The 20,658-nt window shown below is 41.0% G+C and overlaps 1 protein-coding gene across 1 annotated transcript in view; it reads right to left on the bottom strand.

The window, feature by feature from the left end:
- LOC145357494 (signal transducing adapter molecule 1-like) overlaps positions 1-20,658 on the bottom strand; it is a 69,474-nt gene that overhangs the window by 25,960 nt on the left and 22,856 nt on the right. Inside the window, exons 2-6 of the mRNA XM_080210879.1 lie at positions 13,733-13,817; positions 9,560-9,635; positions 9,208-9,303; positions 1,124-1,270; positions 860-950 (exon numbers count right to left, since the gene is read on the bottom strand). Coding sequence (XP_080067005.1) covers positions 860-950; positions 1,124-1,270; positions 9,208-9,303; positions 9,560-9,635; positions 13,733-13,817 — 495 coding nt within the window. The remainder of the gene's footprint in view (positions 1-859; positions 951-1,123; positions 1,271-9,207; positions 9,304-9,559; positions 9,636-13,732; positions 13,818-20,658) is intronic.

Raw genomic sequence — 20,658 nt, 5'->3', positions numbered from 1 at the left:
AACGTACTTCAAATTGCATATTCTTTTAAATGCTTACAGATGCTACCAGACCTGCTGAGATTTTCCAGAATATTCTCTTTAGGCTTACATTAACACTGCGGTGAAGTTACTGCGAAAATCCCCTAGTTGCCATACTCTGGCACTTGTTCAGGTGCACTGAAGAGAAATTTAGCATGGTCAATGCACCAAACCAGCACATCTTTCGGACTGTGGGAGGAAACTAGAGCACCCAGACACGGAGAACGTGCAAACTCTGCACAGTTAGTGACCAAAGCCAGAATTGAACCGGGGTCCCTGGTGCTGTGAGGCAGCCATGCTAACCACTGTGCCACCATATGCCTATGTAACCATTTTTACGCATGCTAAATCCCGCTCACTCAGAGTTATCTTCTCTAGATACCCTGCATCGCCTTCAGCATTTTTGACTTCAGAATCCTGCTAACAAATTGTTCCATGGCCATACTGCTCAGTTCCTCTAGCTCTATTTCCCAGTTTCAACCTTTAATGCTTCAAGTGAACACCCTATGCCCTTCAGCATTTATGGCATAAAAGTTAACCATCACCTCTTTACAGGTTGGAATATTCTCCTGCAGCTTGCTATATCTTGCCCATTTCAAAAGCATCCACAAAACCAATATCTTTAGCCCTAACTCATACCTTCCTGCAATGTTCCTCTTCCATTTATTACTTGGTATCAATTTCCACAATCATTGAGACACATTTTGGGGTGCTTCAATGTATACTATGCTGTCAATTTCTAACCTACCAATGCACTTCAAATTGCATATTCTTTTAAATGCTTTCCAATGTTACATTTGAATGTTGGTTGATGCAGCATGTGGATATAGAATCAGCTCACCTTTTGCTAAGTCCTCCTCTTCTTTTTTAATTGCTGTTACATTTGGGTCCTTCGCCACCAAAGCAGGGCTTGCCTTTGCCTGTTCTGCAGCCTATCTCACCAACATGGTTAGAGATAAACAGCACTGTTAACAAACAGCTAATTTAAACGAAGAACTCAAATTTGCAACTTCAAAAATTTCACAACAGTAACTTAGTAGTAGTAAGTTTGAACTACACAGTGGGCAATTCATACAAACAATACGAGCATCAAGAAGAAAGCTACCTGAGAACCTGCAGCAGGGAATGTAACTCCTTGTTCCTTCAGATTTTTTATCATAGCAGATATAAGACTAAGTTGAGGGTCATTCTTAAATTCTTCTGCCCATTCTACCATGAGGGCTTTGAGTTTTTCACAGACTTTTGGGTGACCCTGAAGTAAAAATCAAGATGATAGAATATCCTAAGAAGCCATATTAAATTGCTATTCATGAAACTGTTAACATTAGCTAGAAGTTAATCTAAGTCAAATTACCAACAAATACCAAGAAATATGGTCTTTCAATGTAACTCAACTTCAAAATAGGAATAATAGTTTGCATTTTACAAGAAAAAAGGTTGGGGAGGACAAGAGAATTTAAATCACCACCCTGAAGACGACTTTGCAGGCATAAATCCGCTGTTCCTGTCCACTCGGTTATACATAAAATCTTGCTCTGAATCACAACTTTAGCAGCAAACAATGGAGCAAGAAAAAAAAAGGACATACCCATGAGATGCTCTCAGCAGCACAAGCTCATTGTAGTGGTTTGATCAAACGGACCACTGAAGGACACACACAGTGAAAACAGAGCATACGGCAGATTTTTCTCTTTGCCTTAATTACCCAGATCTCATGAAAAGGGAGAAAAGAAGAGCTTCCTTATGTCTCAACATGATTTCCCAGACTGCCTGCTAATGCTAGTTACCTTGTGTTTATAGTAGTTATAGCCCAGTCTCGTACTTTGATTACACAGCAAAGGTCATTCTGGTTCCAACGCCGGCATACCCACATCATTCCTAATGGTTGCCATTTTATCAGTTGGGTTTCCCAACACAAGTGCCCAAGGAACTCTGAAGTAAAGGCCTACCCCAGGAATGCTGCAAATCCTCAGCAACAATGGAGGATATAGTTCCAAGTCAGGATAGTTTGCTTCTTGGATGGGAACTTGCAGGTGGCATTCACATGCACCTGCTATCCTTATTCTTCTAGGTATTAAGAGATTCCAGGTTTGGCAGGTGCTGTCAAAGAAGCCTTGATGAATTGCTGTAATGGACGTTATGTGCAATACACATTGCTGCCTCTGTGTGTCAGCAGTAGAGGATGGGATAAAAGATTAAGGGTGTGATTCTCCCGGCCCGCCGCGCTGGTCCAGTAGCATAGCAGGCCGGAAAATTTTAGCAGGACCCAGAAAAAATATCAGATTCACACGCAGTGTCCAGCAGGTCACGATCTTCCCAGGGCCATTTTTTAATTAAGTGATCAGTCTTGCGCCCGGGAGTGTATCTACAGCAGCATCAAAAGGCAGCCTTCTCAAGGGAAATAAGGGGTGGGCAATAAATGTTGGCACAGTCAGCAATGACCACATCCCAGTAAAGAATAAAAAAGCAAGAGTTCTCTGGAGTTGGCACACTGGGATAAGTTTTCTCTGAAAGATCTAACAAAGCCTTGATGGGCAAAATCCTTCTATGAATCAAAATAATACTTGAATTTAAGATCATTGCAGAGCTTTCCAATGCAGGTGAAATTTGCCTTTTAAATTATTCCTGTGCCTCTGGGCACAACAGCTGTTGAATGAAACCTTACAATGGGTGGTGGCTCAGAGTTGATGAGCACAATCCAGACTTAATCTAACAAAAATACTCCGCTTTAATACATATACCAGTTATTGGCACAGCAGTGTGCTTAAACAGGCACTTTGGGTTGTGTTGGGAAGTTCTGTAATGATTTTAAAATGCAGCACAATTCATGGAAGCACTTGAGCTGCTTAAATTATTTTTTCTTATTGTTAATTCAAATTCCATTTTCTAACTCATTAATCTCTAAGGAATATAAAAAAACCACGGCTTAGAATAGAAAAATGATCTAAATACAAACCAGTTCACTATAAAGGTGACTTGCATTGTATGTCAATTCAATCAACAAGGTCAATTATCCTTCTGACCAGCCATAATTTTAATATGGACAAGATAATTTACCAGCTAAATTTGAAAGGGGAACACCAATAATAATTCTTCCTTAATGTTCATGATTATTTTCAATTTTTTTTTAAATTATGCAATATTGTCCCAAACTTTGGTTTAAATGTACTCAAACACACATTAAAAATGAGTGTAACAAAGAGCAGGTAATGAAATTCTGCATTTGTTTTCTTGGTATTTTCAAGCATAATTGCATTTTAGCCAGAGCAAGAGTTCTTAATTTTACCTTTTACACCTCCAGTATAATATTTGAAGATGGTGAGTGCAGGGAACATACAATTAATTCCAGCAAACTTCTAACCTTCGTACATAGTCCATCATTAAAACAGTATGTGTAAGACTACAATCAAGAACTCACTAACAGAGAAAAATAGAACATCTGGCCTGGTTAGCGTAAACAGACTGACACTCCCAGATCAAGTCCAGTGACTGAATAGATCCCATCCTGGAACTTGCTGTTTGACTTCTTTGCTGGAATACAATTCTTCAATCCACTTAAATCATAAATGAAGAGCAATTGCAAAACCAGTCATCCATGATGAAACCTGAGTTTTAAAAATGAAGAACTTGGACCAAAATAGAAGGAAGTACAGGGTATCAGGAATTTGAGAATACAGGAAGTCAAAGGCTCATTTGAAAATAAAAGGATTTTAGCTCTGAACTATGTCTAACGTTTGCAAAAATACTCACAGTTCAAGTATACTATTTTCACTGACACAAATATGTCAGTCCTGCTTGGATTAAGCTGCTCTGCAGTTTTTTTTAAATACACAATGTATGTCTTACTGGTGTCACAAATACATAATTATACATATTGCAGATTTCAAGGACAACTGGGTTTTAAAGGCACATCTCTGTTTTCAAGTCTTTACACCATTTTTCAAAAGGTATGGACAGACAACATGGCAAATCTTGTCAGACTCTATAGTTAGTTATTAAGAGTAATTAAAAAGGCAAAGACTGGGATACCCATTAAATTCTAAAATGTGAGAAAATGCCTTTGCTTCTGAGGGAACCGGAGACAGAGAGCTAGGGACTTCAAAGAACCTCAACATAATTAACTCCTGGTGAAACAATTACTTCTTGGAAATTAACAAAGCAGCCATTACTGTGTTTTTGAACTGTACACAGGAGATTGCAAGAAGCAAGCATCAGTGCCAGAGACAAAAGCAGCACACAGTTCTCAGCTGAAACAGCCAGGAACCCCCAAGAACTCTGAGAGACAGGATCTCAAACAATGATAAGACAGAGTACAGGAAAGAGATAAAAGAATCTGGTGAAATAATACAACAACAGCAAACTCTTCCTCAATGTCAATAAAATGAAGGAGATAGTCATCAACTACAGGAAGCATAGTGGACCACATGGCCCTGTCTACATCAACAGTGTTGAAGTAGAAATGGTCAAGAGCTTCAAGCTTCCTGGTGTCCAGGTCACCATCAACCTGTCCTGGTCCCTCCACGCCGACTCTACAGTTCAGAAAGCCCACCCACATCTCGCCTTTTCTCAGGAGGCTATGGAAATTCAGCAAGTCCACTACAACTCTCACCAATTTTTACAGATGTACCATTGAAAGCATCCTTTCTGATTGTATCATAGCTTATTACGGCTTCTGCTGCGTCCAAGACCGCAAAAAACTATAAAAGGTTGTCAACGAAGTCCAGTCCATCATTTAAACCAGCTTCCCATCCATTGAAGCTGTCGACACTTCCAGCTGCCTCGGGAAAGCAGCCAGTATAATCAAGGACCCCATGCATCTGGGCATATTTTCTTCCATCTTTTACAGTCGGGCAAAAGATACATAAGTTTGTGGTCACGTATCAACTGACTCAAGAATATCTTCCTCCCTGCTGCCATCAGACTTTTGAATGGACCTACCATATATTAAGCTGAGGTTTATCTACATTCTAGCTATGACTGTATCCTTTCCTTTCCTTCTTCCTATGTATACAATGAACGGTATGTTTTGATTGTATCACACGCAAGGAACAATACTTTTCACTGTGTCCCAATATACATAACAATAAGAAATCAAACAAAAAGTTTAAAGTTTATTCTATTAGTGTCACAAGCAGGCTTACATTAACAGTGCAATGAAGTTACTGCAAAAATCCCTTAGTCATCACATTCTGGTGCCTGTTTGGATACACTGAGGAAGAATTTAGCATTTAGAATTTAGAGGCGTTTTCTCTCTGCCACAAAAATCAAAGAGGAAGGTGTTAACAAACCAACTGTGTCCTGCCAAAAAAAGTTCAGGCAATCTTTAAGTGCCTTAACCACAGAACAAAAAAAAATTCTCTTTCCCAAAACCTGCTTGTTCTGCTGAGTCCAACTGAAAAAGGCAAATACTGACCCATCAATTACAGGAGCCATTGTAGCTGCTACGCTGAACTTCATGTTTCAACACCTCCACTGTGGAATGGAGGAACTCAAGCATGCAGCAATATCTCAGATTTATCTGCAATATCATCTTTAAGTACCTTTTTAGTTATATTCACTTTTAACCTTTCTATCTGTATTTCAGTTCATACCTTTATCACTTTCACCTAAATAACTTTCAGTAGTAGTTTTTAAAATAAACAAACTTTTATCTTGTTTCAGACTAAAGCTTACCTGCTAGCTTATTCTCAAATTGATCCACTCGTAAATTACAAACAAGCTACAGACACAGACAGAAATTCTTAGCTCACAGGCCACTTTGAGGAAACGGGGTCATGACACTGGAAATACACATAACACAAGCAGATAATCGTAATAATCACCAACAATGTAAACAATACTAAGGGAAATCTAGACCAAAGAGTTGGAAGCACAGAGATTTATTTTATTTCTAATACAAATATTACCACTGTTCCAACATGAGGAATTTTGTACTTTTGAACTACTAGGGGGCTCCCAGCAATGTTGGAAATTTAGACAGCATTATGGACTAACTCAAGGTTTTCAACTTCTACAAGAAAACACCCCTCAGCCTGCAAATATCAATACAAATCCAGAGACTTCATCATTAGCCCAGGAATTGTCTTAATCATATGTAGCAAGAAAAACTTCCCAGAACTTCCAATCCCACACAAGGGCAGCATGGGAGTTCCCCAGGAATTTCCAATTTTCATTGGGCAATTATGCTGAACTGAGGATCATCTGATGCTCCAATTTAAATTGATCACTTTTGATACTTCCAACTGGTTTATCAGAAATAATAACCTGGGAAAAGTTAGAAGAATTAAAACCACTTTTAACTCCTGGGTAACTACAGTACTGAACCAGCCACTAAACCCCTACAATACCCCCACCACCCTGACTACCTTCCCATTCTGTCTGACTATCCTCCCAACCTGTCCACTATCCCCTCACCCTAACTATACTCCCTACTACATCCCTACTCCTGACCCCATGAACTATGCTCCTGACCACCCAATATTCCTTCCACAACCCCCCCCATCCTTGATTATGCTAACCCCCCAGATTATTCCCTCACCCCTAACTGACCACCAATCCCCCATTTCTTCCAACTCCCGAACTCCAACTGCTCCCCAAACAGTTCATTCCACACTTCCCTGACTACTTTCAGACTACGTTCCTGGCCTCAGACTACCTCCCAATCATCTGCCCAGCTGCCTTGACTAACCACCCAAACGTTCCCCAGCCTTGACCAACCACCCGATCAACATACCCCTACAACTATATTCCTCACTCTTGACTGATCCCACCCACTTACTCTGCACATTTACCTTCTGGCTTTTCAAAGTGGTTGGGACTTTTAAATTTACCTGCTTTACGGCAGCTAGTCCTTTCCTCTGACTCTGATATCCTGAACAGAAGACCTCAGGAACTTAATATACTGCATATTTCTCATCGAGCCCAAGTTAGAATGCTGGTTGGGAAATGTGCAGTTCTCAACTAAGGTAAATAAAGGGAGTGGAGTGATAATCTAACTGTGATTGCCCCTCCTCAGAAATTTTGGCCCAGGTTTATCCTAATCCCACAAATACTATAAAATCCACAGAATATCTTTTTTTTTCAGACACAGCATGCTAAGTTCCAGATAACAATAGTTAGATAACTTAACAAATATCTCATGATTTATTTGTGGATCAGAGTGCTAGTTTGGAAACCTATGGTCTCAGAATGAAAGCAGAAAGCAAGTGGTCATACAGATATCACTGCTGAGTTCACAAAATGCTAACTTGCTGTTAGGGCCAAATATAGCAAAGATATTTTTACAAAACATTATTTTCATTTCCTATACATCTGCCACCTCAAGAGCCATATGAAACAAGGCTTTATTTCATTATTTCTTGTCCCATACCCAAAAGTATGAAACATCATCAACTGCAGTAAATGGGAAAACACTTTGGTGTATTGACAGGCAGAGAGATCTGGGCATACATATCTACCAATCACTAAAAGTGGCAACACAGATGGATAAGGTAATCAAGAAGGAATACGGCGTGCTTGCCTTCATTGGGGCATTGAGTATGAAAATTCGCAGGTCATGCTGCAGCTGGACAAAACCTTAGTTAGGCCTCATTTAGAATACTGCGCACAATTCTGGCCACTACACTACCAGAAGGATGTGGATGCTTTAGAGAGGGTACAGAAGAGGTTTGCCAGGGCGTTGCCTGGTCTGGAGGATATTGGCTATGAGAGGTTGGGTAAACTCAGTTTGTTTTCATTGGAATGACAGAGGTTGATGGGGTGATCTGATAAGAGATTTGCAAGATTATGAGTGGCATGAACAGAGTAGATGGTCAGATGCTCTTTTCTAGGGTAGAAAAGTCAAGTACTGGGGGACAGAGGTTTAAGGTGTGGGAAAAAGTTTAGAGGCAAGTTTTTTTAATGCAGAGGGTGGTGAATGACTGGAACACGCTGCTCGGGGAGATGGTGGGAGCAGGTACGATAGGGCATTTAAGGGGCAACTAGATGAATACATGAATAGGATGGAAATAGAAGGATACGAATGCTGTAAGTGCAAAGTTTTAGTTTGATTTGATTTGATTTATTATTGTCACATGTATTAACATACAGTGAAAAGTATTGTTTCTTGCGCGCTGTGTAGACAAAGCATACCGTTCATAGAGAAGGAAACGGAGAGTGCAGAACGTAGTGTTACAGTCATAGCTAGGCTGTAGAGAAAGATCAACTTAATGTGAGGTAGGTCCATTCAAAAGTCTGATAGCAGCAAGGAAGAAACTGTTCTTGAGTCAGTTCATACGTAACCTCAGATTTTCGTATCTTTTTCCCGACGGAAGGTGGTGGAAGAGAGAATGTCCGGGTTGCGTGGGGTCCTTAATTATGCTGGCTGCTTTGCCGAGGCAGGCGGAAGTGTAGACAGACTTGATGGATGGCAGGCATCATGATTGGCGCAGGCTTGGAGGGCCAAACCTTTCTCTGTTCCTTGAAGTCATACACCACTGTTAAACCTCTAGTAAGTGCCTCAGAACAAAGTCATTGCAACTTGGCTGCATTCCTCTCTACAAGCTGAAGAATGGTTGTGTATGATGGAAAGGGCTACATGGGGGCAGGGAATGGTGCAGGAGAAGAAAATGAACATTTTTTAAAGAAATCTACCAACCCCAAACATTAAAAATAAACTACTGGGAGCATTTTCATAATAAGGTCAAATCTCAAATACTGGATCTGTTAACAAACATTGTCACAATTGCACTCAAGTAAATTACTTCATGCTATCTCCTTGACTATGTAAATAACTTCTGGAAATTCCTCTGCTCAAAAGCTTTCTTTCAAATCAAAATAAAATGAATCTTCATATTCAGAAGTCATTTGCAACAGAATAAAAAGCGCATCCCAGATTCAAAGAACATAAGGAAAAGTGCAAATTTTCAGTCTGGACTCTTAATTTAACAAATCCAAGACAACAACCACAACAGAAATGAACAAAGCTCTTAATTACAAGAAAGCACTCTTTTTAAAATTATTCTAATGAAGATCCTGAAATGCTTGGCAAATGCAAGAACGGCTTAATCAAAGTGTAATGAAAATGAGTTATTGGCGAAAGCACACCATAACTCCTTACTTTTTCCTGGTATAATTGAAATAAGCTACAGCAAAATGTTTGTGGCACGGTTAATAACAAAAAATTACATCAAGAAATACAAAAATATTTACCTTATTTAAGACATTGCTTACTTCACTTGCAAAGTCTCTGGAGCAAACTTCAAGGTGAAAAATTTTGCCACAGTTTGAAACACATGCTCCTAGCAGCTATAAAGAAAGAATTCAATCATGAACATATTTCATAACTTTGACAAAGATGAACAGTGAAATAGGCTACAGTACCATGCTGGGAATTAATAGTATCTCATATAGCACAGAATGTCAAAAGTGTAGGGACAGTTATAGTTCAATAGCCCTAAAATGTAGATAATACTGTTTCATACCAGAGAAACTGTGAAGGTGTGGTGCACCTGTTGCACAGAAAACTACAAATAACATATCTCTTAGAATAAATACTACTTACAGTTAGTGCCTGCATAGCAACATGAGGATCTTTGTGATTCACTCTTTTCATGATAGATCTCAAGCAGTCTTTTGGCCTAATGGTTAAAAAAAACTTGTTACACCTCTGTTTTTTAAGAAAAATAATATAAATGTTTTTAACTTAACAACTGACTCAGTCCAATCCAAACTGGCTTAGCAATATGCTAAGTTCAATGAGATACAGACAGGTGAGAAATATTGGATATAGAGGGCATGATACAAAGTCCACACATAACATGATGGGTGGAACGACAAGCGATTGAGAGGCATTAGTAGACTCAGTGCCTAAAATGTCCAATCACTGCAAAGCAGCAATTAACAAATAGAGTGCTTAATCTAATGAACAGAAGTTTGAACTGTACAATGCTCCAGTCATACTTAAACAGTGTTGAACACTATACTGTAGTTCTTGTCACCAAAATACAATTCAAGCCCTGGAGACAGTTTAGAAAAGGACTATAAGATTCAAAGAACTCAGCAACTATAAAAATCTGGTCTTTCGGACTTTGTGGGAGAAAAAAAAAACAAATTATCAAAAAGACAGGTCCCTGGACATGAGCATACGCAGCTTTCAGCATGCAAAAATGAGCCAAGTTGTGAGCCCACATTATTAATCTTAAATTGGTTATTACTGTAATGACCCCTAACCCTTTGTATATTTCTGATATGTAAATAATACATTTGCTATATTTGAATCTATAGCTGCACACATGACTCAATGTGTTCAAAATTACCTTTGAAATGGAGCAGCCAAATGAATTCCCTTTCCTCAATGTTAGTTGAGAAATCCACCAAAGAGTTACTTTATTGCTGTCCACTAGAAACCTACCTTCGTTGATCAATACATGCACTGGGATTCCTACAGCTCCATGCACTGTAATATCGACCTCATCAGCAATCTCATATATAGGACTCGAGCCATTTCCTCACCATGCAAGCTTGATGCCGAAATAGGGTGCATCGAAGCTATCCTGAGAGATAATGCCTTTCCAATCAAATAATTGTCCACTGTGTATCACACACAGCAAATAGGCCGAAGGCTATCACTTTTGGATCTGAAAAGTGCCCAGTTTCCTTCAAATTACTCTGAAAGGGTCAGGGCTCTCACAAATTTGAACAACAGGTAAAAATAACCATTTTATGCTGCAACAATGCAGTAGCATTTTCTACTAACAGGATTCTGCCATCAGGACAAAAAAGGCATTGAGCCTATCACAAAAATGAGTAGTGCTGAATATGAATTTCAATGTTGGTGTGAGGCTAGGTATGTATCGAGGTGTGACTGGAGGATCTTATCAAGCAGCATATCCCTTTGGTTGTTTGCAATAAACGAAGTATTGACATTATTCAAACTGCCTGTGCTTACAAAACTTAGAATATCATTTCCAAGGCTAGATGTGATTCTGCAATTGCTGGAGAATCCCGAGAGTGTTAAGAATTGCTCTAACAACCAATTTATTGTCAATCAGGCTTGCAATGTGGCTCAATTACACTTGCAAGTAGCTACACGTATTCATAAGCAGGAACCTGTCCTCTGCAGGCAAAAGGAACATGTCTAGCCACTATACCTCTTTTGAATTAAACAACAACACGAGGGACAATGATTTTTTTGGTGCATTCTTCATGGCAACATCTCTTTCAAACAAAGGAAGCTTGCCAACCAACCAGCATCCCCTGTTGCTCCCTTTGAAATTTAGCATTCTTTTATTTGTCCTGATGAGTGCAAGGTGAAAAATGTCAACAACAGGCCTCCTTTTTCCGCAATATTTAAAGTTCAATACTACCAAGCAACTATTTATATAAAAGAACACAGATAAGAGTTGAGAACCCTCCAGGATTATCCTGGAGTCTTCAGGAATTGAAGATCAATCTCAAGAACACTGCTGTGTACAACCATAGCGAAAACTCATCAAGACAGTACAAAAGTTTGGGTTCTTTTGTTAATTTTCTTTGACATTTCTCTTTACTAATGAATAATATTGAATGGGAAAACTGGCTGATGATCAAGCACTATCTAATTGAGTAATAAGTGTTTTCGCTTTCCAATTCGTGTAGGAAGGCAATGTGTCACAAGGATGGATGTATTGGCCGACTAATGGCTGGAGCACAGGGACATGTGATGAAACCTGCAGGAATACATTTAATCACAGCTGGCAACCCTAAAAACAATACATCAAAAAAGTTAATCTGAAGTGTACTGGGTTAGGTAATCTTTGTGGAATCCTACATCAGAGGAGGGAAAACACAGGCAAGAGAAGGCAGTAAATAGAAGAGTAAAGAAGACAGAAATAAAGTTGAGGCCTGTTTTGCTCATCAATGGATGGGGAAAAGGAAGCGAGCCCTTCATTGCTCATTTGAGATTTATACATATGAGAAATGGGTTGGCCCACAAGAACAATGGGTAATGGTAATAGCACTGGTCATATATGGAATTGAGAAAGTTCTCATGTTAAATTAGGTTAGAGTCTGAAAACAAAACAATCCATGTGATGCACATGGCCAAACAAAGACATTAAAACTTTGGTGACAAAAGAACCACATCTATTCAGCGATCTCACAGCTTAACACAACAGCTTTCAATTGTGAATATCAGTCAGAGGTATCAAAAACATTAGAGCCCCCTTGGACAACTTCCACCCTTGTATGTTATTTCATTCCTATTCAGTGCCCAGCTCCATTTTTGGGACAGTTGCATGTTTTCACCAGGTATAATTTTTGCAGAATGAAAGGAGACAAAACAAAATAAAGAAACAGAAAAGATAAATGCCTCCATCATGGAACTGCCAAACTGCAAGGTGAATGGTTCAACACCACATGCTCTTGCTAGGGCAAGCAACTGCATAATAAGAGAATTACCTTGTTCTGCTCAGATATGCTGTTACTTGGCATACTCACCAACTGCAAGATGCAAACTCAGTCCACCTCGGGAGGTATACTCAAGTAAATAAAAAATACACAATATTATTCAGGCCTGATGTGTCTGCTATGTATTACAATTAAAGCAACTGTAAGGCAGAACTGTCAGTTGTAGAGAGGTGTTATGAGTTGCATTTAATACATGCAAAACAGGTTGCAAATCAATTTTTCTTTCTCTCTTTCATGAAATTTGAGTGTCGCTGACAAGGTTAGCATTTGTTGCCCATCCTTAACTGAGTGGTTTCAAGGCTACTTCAGAGGGCAGTTAACACTCAACCACATTGCTGTGGTCTGGAGTCACATCTAGGCTAGACCACTTAAGATTGGCAGATTTTCTTCCCCAAAAGGACATCAGTGAACCAGATGGGTTTTTACAGCAGTCAATGATAGTTTCATGGTCACCATTACTGAAACTAGGTTTCAAATATTAACTAAATTCAATTTCCACTGTCACGGTGGATTTGAAACCATGTCTCCACAGCGTTAGCCTGGTTCTCTAAATTATTAGTCCAGTTACTATGCTACCATCTTCTCTATTTAAGTAAATTGAGCTGGGTTTAAGGAAGCCCTGGTTAGCGGTTTCTTAGTTGACTTGAACCCTGCTCATAGCTTTAGCAAGCAGAATAGAGCAGAAACAGGCAAGGAGAAAAAAAAAAATCAATAATGCATGTGAAAGAAAGTTAGCAAAAGGAGTAAAAGGTCAGCTGCAAAATGAAAAATTCAAACATTGCAAAATTGACGCAGATTCCAACAAGGCTGCCTTATTCAAGAATCACACAACAGAGTTTAGCCCATCGTATCTATGTGAGCTCTTTGAAGAAGCCACCAAATTTGTTCCACTCCCCTGATCTTTGCAATCTTTTCCTTTTTAGCTATATATCCAATTCCTTTTTGAAAACTGCAGCAGAATCTGCGAACTGGGTAACAAAATGGGCTTCAAGACTTCCTTTCATCTTTCTTTCCTACTTGTCTATCTTTTTACATCCCTCCTTCTTTTGCTAATATTGTATTGCAGATCAGAATTCACTACATAAAAAAGTCAAATTTAACTGTGCTGCTGAACTATATTTGGCTATCCCTAAGATCTACAAACTCCTGTTTTGATACAGAAGTGCTTAATTTGGAAACAGATGATGAATGCTCTACTTACATATCTAATTCTGATTTAACTCTCTGCAGGGCAAATGCAAACTATACATAATCCAGTAGCAGCATTAAGAAAAAAACACTTGCTCACCCAGTACGAGACTGTCCTACTTTGTCACAGATATCCAGAATGAGACCCCAGTCCTCTGCGGTGTTCATCTCACTGGTTGCTTTCTCTGTTGAATTATAAACAAAGATTGTAATGTGACAGAAGGCACACACATCCATCAAAAAACACAATCATAAAACACGTGTGCACATTATTGTAATTCTTAGAATCTCCTTTTCTAACATACATAAAACTGCACTTTAGCCAAAAAATATAAATTAATTTTTAAAATAAAACAGTCAGATACAATACCAACATATAATTTTAATTATTTCCATAATACAGAACAGTAATGTCTTTCCAGCATGATGACATGTCCCAAATCGACAAAGATCCTAAAATATTTCAAATGTTCTCAATTTGAAATATAAATTTCAAAATTCTTCTTGTTACATTTTCTGGAAGTCATTAATTGAAAAAGAAATTGATTTAGAGAGCAATTACCATTTTAAAAGATTAAGAGAGGTATATGGATGCAAAAAACAGATACTAAGCCAAAGTAGAAGATTTTTATTCAATTGTTCAATATGCCATTCTCAAGTTTCACAATGGCAAATATTTTATCTGTTGTTCTATTTCGCACCACCTGCTAGATGATCTGGACAAAGTTTTTTTAAAAACTATATTGCTCTACAATCTACCTCCTTTGCATTCCATTCAGTAAGGTCAGAAGTGAAGATTTCTTGCTGAAGCTTTGAAAGCATTTTTCCAATGTCAATCCTGCTCTCATGGTTTGAGCATAAAGAATAGTATGTATTTCCACCAAGTCTTTCAGTGCTGCCCTGATCTTCATTGAAAGGTTTCATGGGATCCTTCATCCCCAGTGGAGACAGCCTCTGTTCAATGCCTCATTTGAAAAACATGATGTTTACACTGCTGTCCTCTCCCAGTACCGTACTCAAGTGTCAAAATTAGACTACTTACTGATGTCCCTGTCATGGGTTTTAAGCCCATGACCTTTTGACTCAGAGGCAAGAGGGTTAAAGTTGACCCAAGTGTAACAATTACATTGATTGTCATTGTTACAATCCAATTGTTGTAATTGTTACATGGACAAATAGTTTGTCTGAAAAGTACTGGCGAGAAATTCTCACATCCAGAATTCTTCATTTGGATCTAATCTAAAAACGATGTCCCTTTGAGTATGACCTCATCCATTTGCTTTTGCTTTTGATTCCCCCCAACATAGGAATATTAGGAGGAGCAGAAGTAAGTCATTCTGCCTTTTGAATCTGCTCTGCCATTCATGATTAATGAACTTAGTTCTATCTTTCCACACTATCCCCAAATCCCTTACTACCTTAAATATAGAAATGAATCAATTTCTGTATTATATATATTTACTTGATGACTGAGCTACATGGTGGCACATTGGTTAGTACTGCTGCCTCACAGTACATAAGAACATAAGAAATAGGAGCAGGAGTAGGCCAACTAGCCCTTCGAGCCTGCCCCGCCATTCAATAAGATCATGGCTGATCTGTCTTGGCTCAGTTCCACATTCCCGCCCTCTCCCCATAACCCTTAATCCCCTCTCTTATCAAAAACCCATCAACCCGTGTCTTAAAAATATTTAGCGAGGTAGCCTCCACCACTTCAACGGGCAGAGAATTCCGGAGATTCACCACCCTTTGAGTGAAGAAGTTCCTCCTCAACTCCGTTCTAAACCACCCCCACTTTATCTTGAGGCTGTGCCCTAGTCCTACTATCCTTTCTGAGCGGGAAGAGTCTCTCCACCTCTATCCTATCCATCCCATTCATCATCTTATACATCTCAATGAGATCTCCCCGCATTCTTCTAAACTCTAACGAGTACAAGCCTAATTTATTCAGCCTCTCCTCATAGCTCAACCCCCTCAACTCCGGCATCAGCCTAGTAAACCTCCTCTGCACTCCCTCCAAGGCCAAAATATCCTTGCGTAAGTACGGCGCCCAAAACTGCACACAGTACTCCAGCTGCGGCTTCACCAATGCCCTATACAGCCGCAGCAAGACCTCCCTACTTTTATATTCAATCCTCTTCGCTATGAAGGCCAGCATCCCATTCGCCTTCCTGACCACCTGCTGCACCTGCAACCTGGGACACAGGTTTGATTCGTGGTTTGGGTCACTGTCTCTGCAAAGTTTGCACGTTCTCTCCATTCTTGCATGGGTTTCCTCCGGGTGCTTTGGTTTCCTTCCACAGTCCGAAAGACGTGCTGGTTAGGTGCCTTGGTCATGCTAAATTCTCCCTCAGTGTACCCGAATAGGTGCCGGAATGTGGTGACTTGGGGTTTTTCACAGTAACTTCATTGTATTGTTAATGTAAGCCTACTTGTGACAGTAAATAAAATAATAAGGCATCCACAGCTCTCACAAGTAATAGAACATAGAACAGTACAGCACAGTACAGGCTCTTCGGCCCTCAATGTTGTGCCAAGCTATGTCCAAACCCAAGATCAAGCTATCCCATTCCCTATCATTCTGGTGTGCTCCATGTAACCTATCCAATAACCGCTTGAAAGTTCCTAAAGTGTCCGACTCCACTATCACAGCAGGCAATGCATTCCACACTCCAACCACTCTCTGGGTGAAGAATCTGCCTTGGACATCCCTCCTATATCTCACACCATGATCCTTAAAAGTTATTCCCCCTAGTAACAGCTACATCTAACCAAGGAAGTATTTTCTGCACATCCACTCTATCTAACCCCCTCATCATCTTATAAGCCTCTATTAAGTTGCCTCTCATCCTCCTCCGCTCTAAAGAGAAAAGCCCCAGCTCCCTCAACCTTTCCTCTTAAGACCTACCCTCCAAACCAGGCAGCATCCTGGTAAATCTCCCCTGCACTCTCTCCAGTGCTTCAACATCCTTCTTATAATGAGGCAACCAGAACTGCACACAATATTCCAAATGTGGTCTCACCAAGGTCCTGTATAGTTGCATCATAACCCCACGGCTCTTAAACTCAAATCACCTGTTAATACACTATAAACCTTCTTCACAGCTCTATCCACTTTAGTGGCAACCTTCAGAGATCTGTGGATAAGAATCCCAAGATCTCTCTGTTCCTCCACATTCTTCAGAACCCTGCCATTGACCATGTAATCTGCATTCGTTTGTCCTACCAAAATGAATCATCGTGCACGTATCAGGGTTAAACTCCATCTGCCACTTTTCTGCCCAGCTCAGCATCACCTCATCCACTACTCCACCAATCTTGGTGTCATCAGCAAATTTACTAATGCACCCTTCAGCCCTCTCTTCCAAGTCATTGATAAAAATGACAAATAGCGGAGGACCTAGCACAGATCCCTGTGGTACACCTCTGGTAACTGGCCTCCAGTCTGAAAATTTTCCCTCCACCACCACCCTCTGTCTTCTATGAGACAGCCAGTTACTTATCCAATTGGCCAAATTTCCTTCTATCCCACACCTCCTTACTTTCTTCATGAACCTACCATGGGGAACCTTATCAAACCCCTGACTAAAATCCATGTAAACGACATCAACTGCTCTACCTTCATCTACAAACTTAGTTACCTCCTCAAAGAATTCAATCAAATTTGTGAGGTAGACTTACCCCTCATGAAACTGTGCTGACTATCCTGGCTTAAGCTGCGTCTTTCCAAATGGTCATAAATCCTGTGTCTCAGGACCCTTTCCATTAACTTACCGACCACTGAAGTAAGATCAACAGGCCTATAATTACCAGGGTCATTCCTATTTCCTTTCTTGAAGGGAGAAACAGCATTCGCCACTCTCCAGTCCTCTAGCACAATCCCCGTGGACAGTGAGGTCTCAAAGATCAAAGCTAAAGGCTCCGCAATCTCATCCCTTGCCTCCCAAAGTATCCTAGGATGTATCCTATCTGGCCCAGGGGACTTATCGACCCTCAGGTTTTTCAAAATTGCTAATACATCTGAGGGAAGAACATCTACCTCCTCCATCCTATATCACACACTCATCCTCAAAAACATGGCCCCTCTCCTTAGTGAGCACTGAAGAAAAGTATTCATTCAACGCCTCTCCTATCTCTTCTGACTCCATGCACAAGTTCCCACTACTATCCTTGACTAGCCCTAACCTCATCCTGGTCGTTCTTTTATTTCTCACGTAAGAGTAAAAAGCCTTGGGGTTTTCCTTTATCCGACCCGCCAAGGACTTCTCATGCCTCCTCCTAGCTCTCCTAAGCCCTTTTTTAAGCTCATTCTTAGCTACCTTGTAACCCTCAAGCGACCCAATTGAACCTTTTTTTTCATCCTTACATACGCTTCCTTTTTCCTCTTGACAAGACATTCAACCTCCTATGTGAACCATGGTTCCCTCACTCAGCCATTTCTTCCCTGCCTGCCAGGGACATACCTATCAAGGACACATGGTATTTATTCCTTGAAAAAGCTCCACTTTTTGTTTGTGGCCATACCTGACAGTTTCTATTCCCATCTTACGCTCCCTAACTCTTGCCTAATCGCATCATAATTACCCCTGCCTCAATTATAAACCTTGCCCTGCCGTGTGACCCTATCCCTCTCCATTACAATAATGAAGGACACCGAATTGTGGTCACTATCTCCAAAGTGCTCTCCCACTGACAAATCTAACACTTGGCCTGGTTCATTACCCAGTGTCAAGTCCAATGTGGGCCCATCTCTTGTCGGCTTATCCACACATTGTGGCAGGAAATCCTCCTGCACATACTGTACAAAATGCGTCCCGGTATTCTGGTATATCCTGAGATGTAAAAGGTGTTACAAAAATTCAAGTCTTTTTTATAGGAACAAGGAGATGTATGGGAACTCTAGCAATCTATAGAAGTCTTGCTACAATTGTACAGGACTTTAGTGAGACCACATCTGGAATACTGAGCCATATTTCACCATTTTGATTCTAAGTGCTGAATCTGGGTGCGATTCAGATCCAACCCATAAACCCGTGCCCAGGTGCCCTGATACACACACAGCCCGAAAAAAGTCGCGAGTTTGAATCATGCTGCAGGTGGGGCTTATCACGCCTGAAACACCGCTACTCCAGCTGGAGCCCTCCACTGCATACGTGCAGTAAAATAATTTGAAAAACGCTCTCCTGCCACATCGCTCCTGGGCCGCACAAAGCGGGAACAATGACCCCCACAGACATCACCCCACCCCCACAACATAACTGCCCCCTCATCTACTCACTAGACCGATCGTGACCACCCGCCCCACTTCCCCCACAACCGATCATCCACCGAATGGCAGCGGACTCCCCCTTCCCCCCCACTGATCGCCCGCAAAGCGGTAGCGGACCAACGCCCCCCCCCCCCCCCAACTCCTCTCTCTCCCCTTCCCCCCCAACCAGAGAATGACCTGGCCACCCGTCTCCTCCTCCCACCACCAGAGAGCAATCGGGCCTCCCTCCCCACCAGGGTTACATCTGAACTGTCTCCTCCGTCCCCCTACCAGAGGATGATCCGTCCTCCCTTCTCCCCACCCCACCAGAGAAACATCTGGCCTCCCTCTCCCCCTCCAAAGAATGATCTGGCCTCCCTCCTCCTTCTCCCCCACCCCACCAGAGAACGATCTGGCCTCCCTCCCTCTCCACTCCCCACCAGAGAGTGATTTGGCCTCCCTCCGCTCTGTCCCCCTCTCCCCCATCAGAGAACAATCTGGCCTCCCTCTCTCCTGCCAATGAATCCCAAAGATCCATAACTCTACAAGTCAGTATGGTGACACAGTGGTTAGCACTGCTGCCTCACAGCACCAGGGACCTGGGATCAATTCCAGCCTCAACTGACAATGTGGAGTTTGCACATTCTCCCCTTATGCATGTAAGTTTTCTCCAGGTGCTCTGGTTTCCTCTCAGTCCAAAAATGTGCAAGTTAGGTTGACTGGCCATGCTAAATAGTCCCTTAGCGTCCCAAGATGTGTAGGGGGATTACAGATCTAAACATGTGGGGTTAGAGATATAGGGTATGGGTGGAATGTTCTGTCTGATGTCGACTTGATGAGCCAAATGGCTTGCTTCTGCACTGGAGTGTTTCTTTAGCTTAGTTTATTTATTAGTGTCACAAGTAGGCTCACGTCAACGCTGCAATGAAATTACTGTGAAAATCCCCTAGTCATCACACTCCAGCACCTGTTCAGGTACACTGAGGGAGAATTTAGCATGGCCAATGCACCTAACCAGCACATCTTTTGGACTGAGAGAGGAAACCAGAACACCCAGAGGAAACCCACACAGACATGGGCAGAATGTGCAAACTCTGCACAGACAGTGACCTAAACTGGGAATCAAACCCAGGTCTAGCGCTATGAGGCAGTAGTGCTAACCACTGTACCACTTCTTCTAAGAAATTTCTCGTCAACTCCATCCTGAATAGCTAATACTTTATTCTGAGATTTTCCGTACCAGCTCTGCATTCTGAGTAAAGGCAGGGGAAGCAACCTCTCTGTATTTACCCTAGTAAGCCTTCTCAGAATCTTGCATATTTGAATGAAATCATCTCTGCTTCTTCTAAACTCTAGCATAAAGAGCTCAAGTCTACTCCTCTCTTCATAGTCACCCAGCCAAGGAATAATCTAGTGAATATTCTTTGCACTGCTTTCAAATTTCCTCATGCAAATAAAAATTGTACAGATCACATCAAGTACTGGGGAGGGTGAGGCGGTGGCATAGTAATCCCATCACAGCAGATGTTGGAATTTGAATTGTAAAAGAAAAAATTCTGGAAGTAAAAGTCCAATGATGACCAAGAATCCACTGATTCACTAATTCACTTCAGGAAAAGAAATCTGCAATCCTCACCTGGTCTGGCCTACATGTGACTCCAGACCCACAGCAATGTGGTTGACTATTAAATCCTCTGAACAAAGGCAATTAGGAATGGGAAATAAATGCTGGCCTAGCCTGTAAAATGAATTAAAAATTACAGTAAGATACATACTCG

This window comes from Carcharhinus amblyrhynchos, chromosome 2 (assembly GCF_965287045.1).
Source record: "Carcharhinus amblyrhynchos chromosome 2, sCarAmb.v2.hapA, whole genome shotgun sequence".
Lineage (NCBI taxonomy): Eukaryota > Metazoa > Chordata > Chondrichthyes > Carcharhiniformes > Carcharhinidae > Carcharhinus > Carcharhinus amblyrhynchos.
Note: the sequence above shows the minus strand (reverse complement) of the source record. Positions and strands in the feature narration are given on the sequence as shown.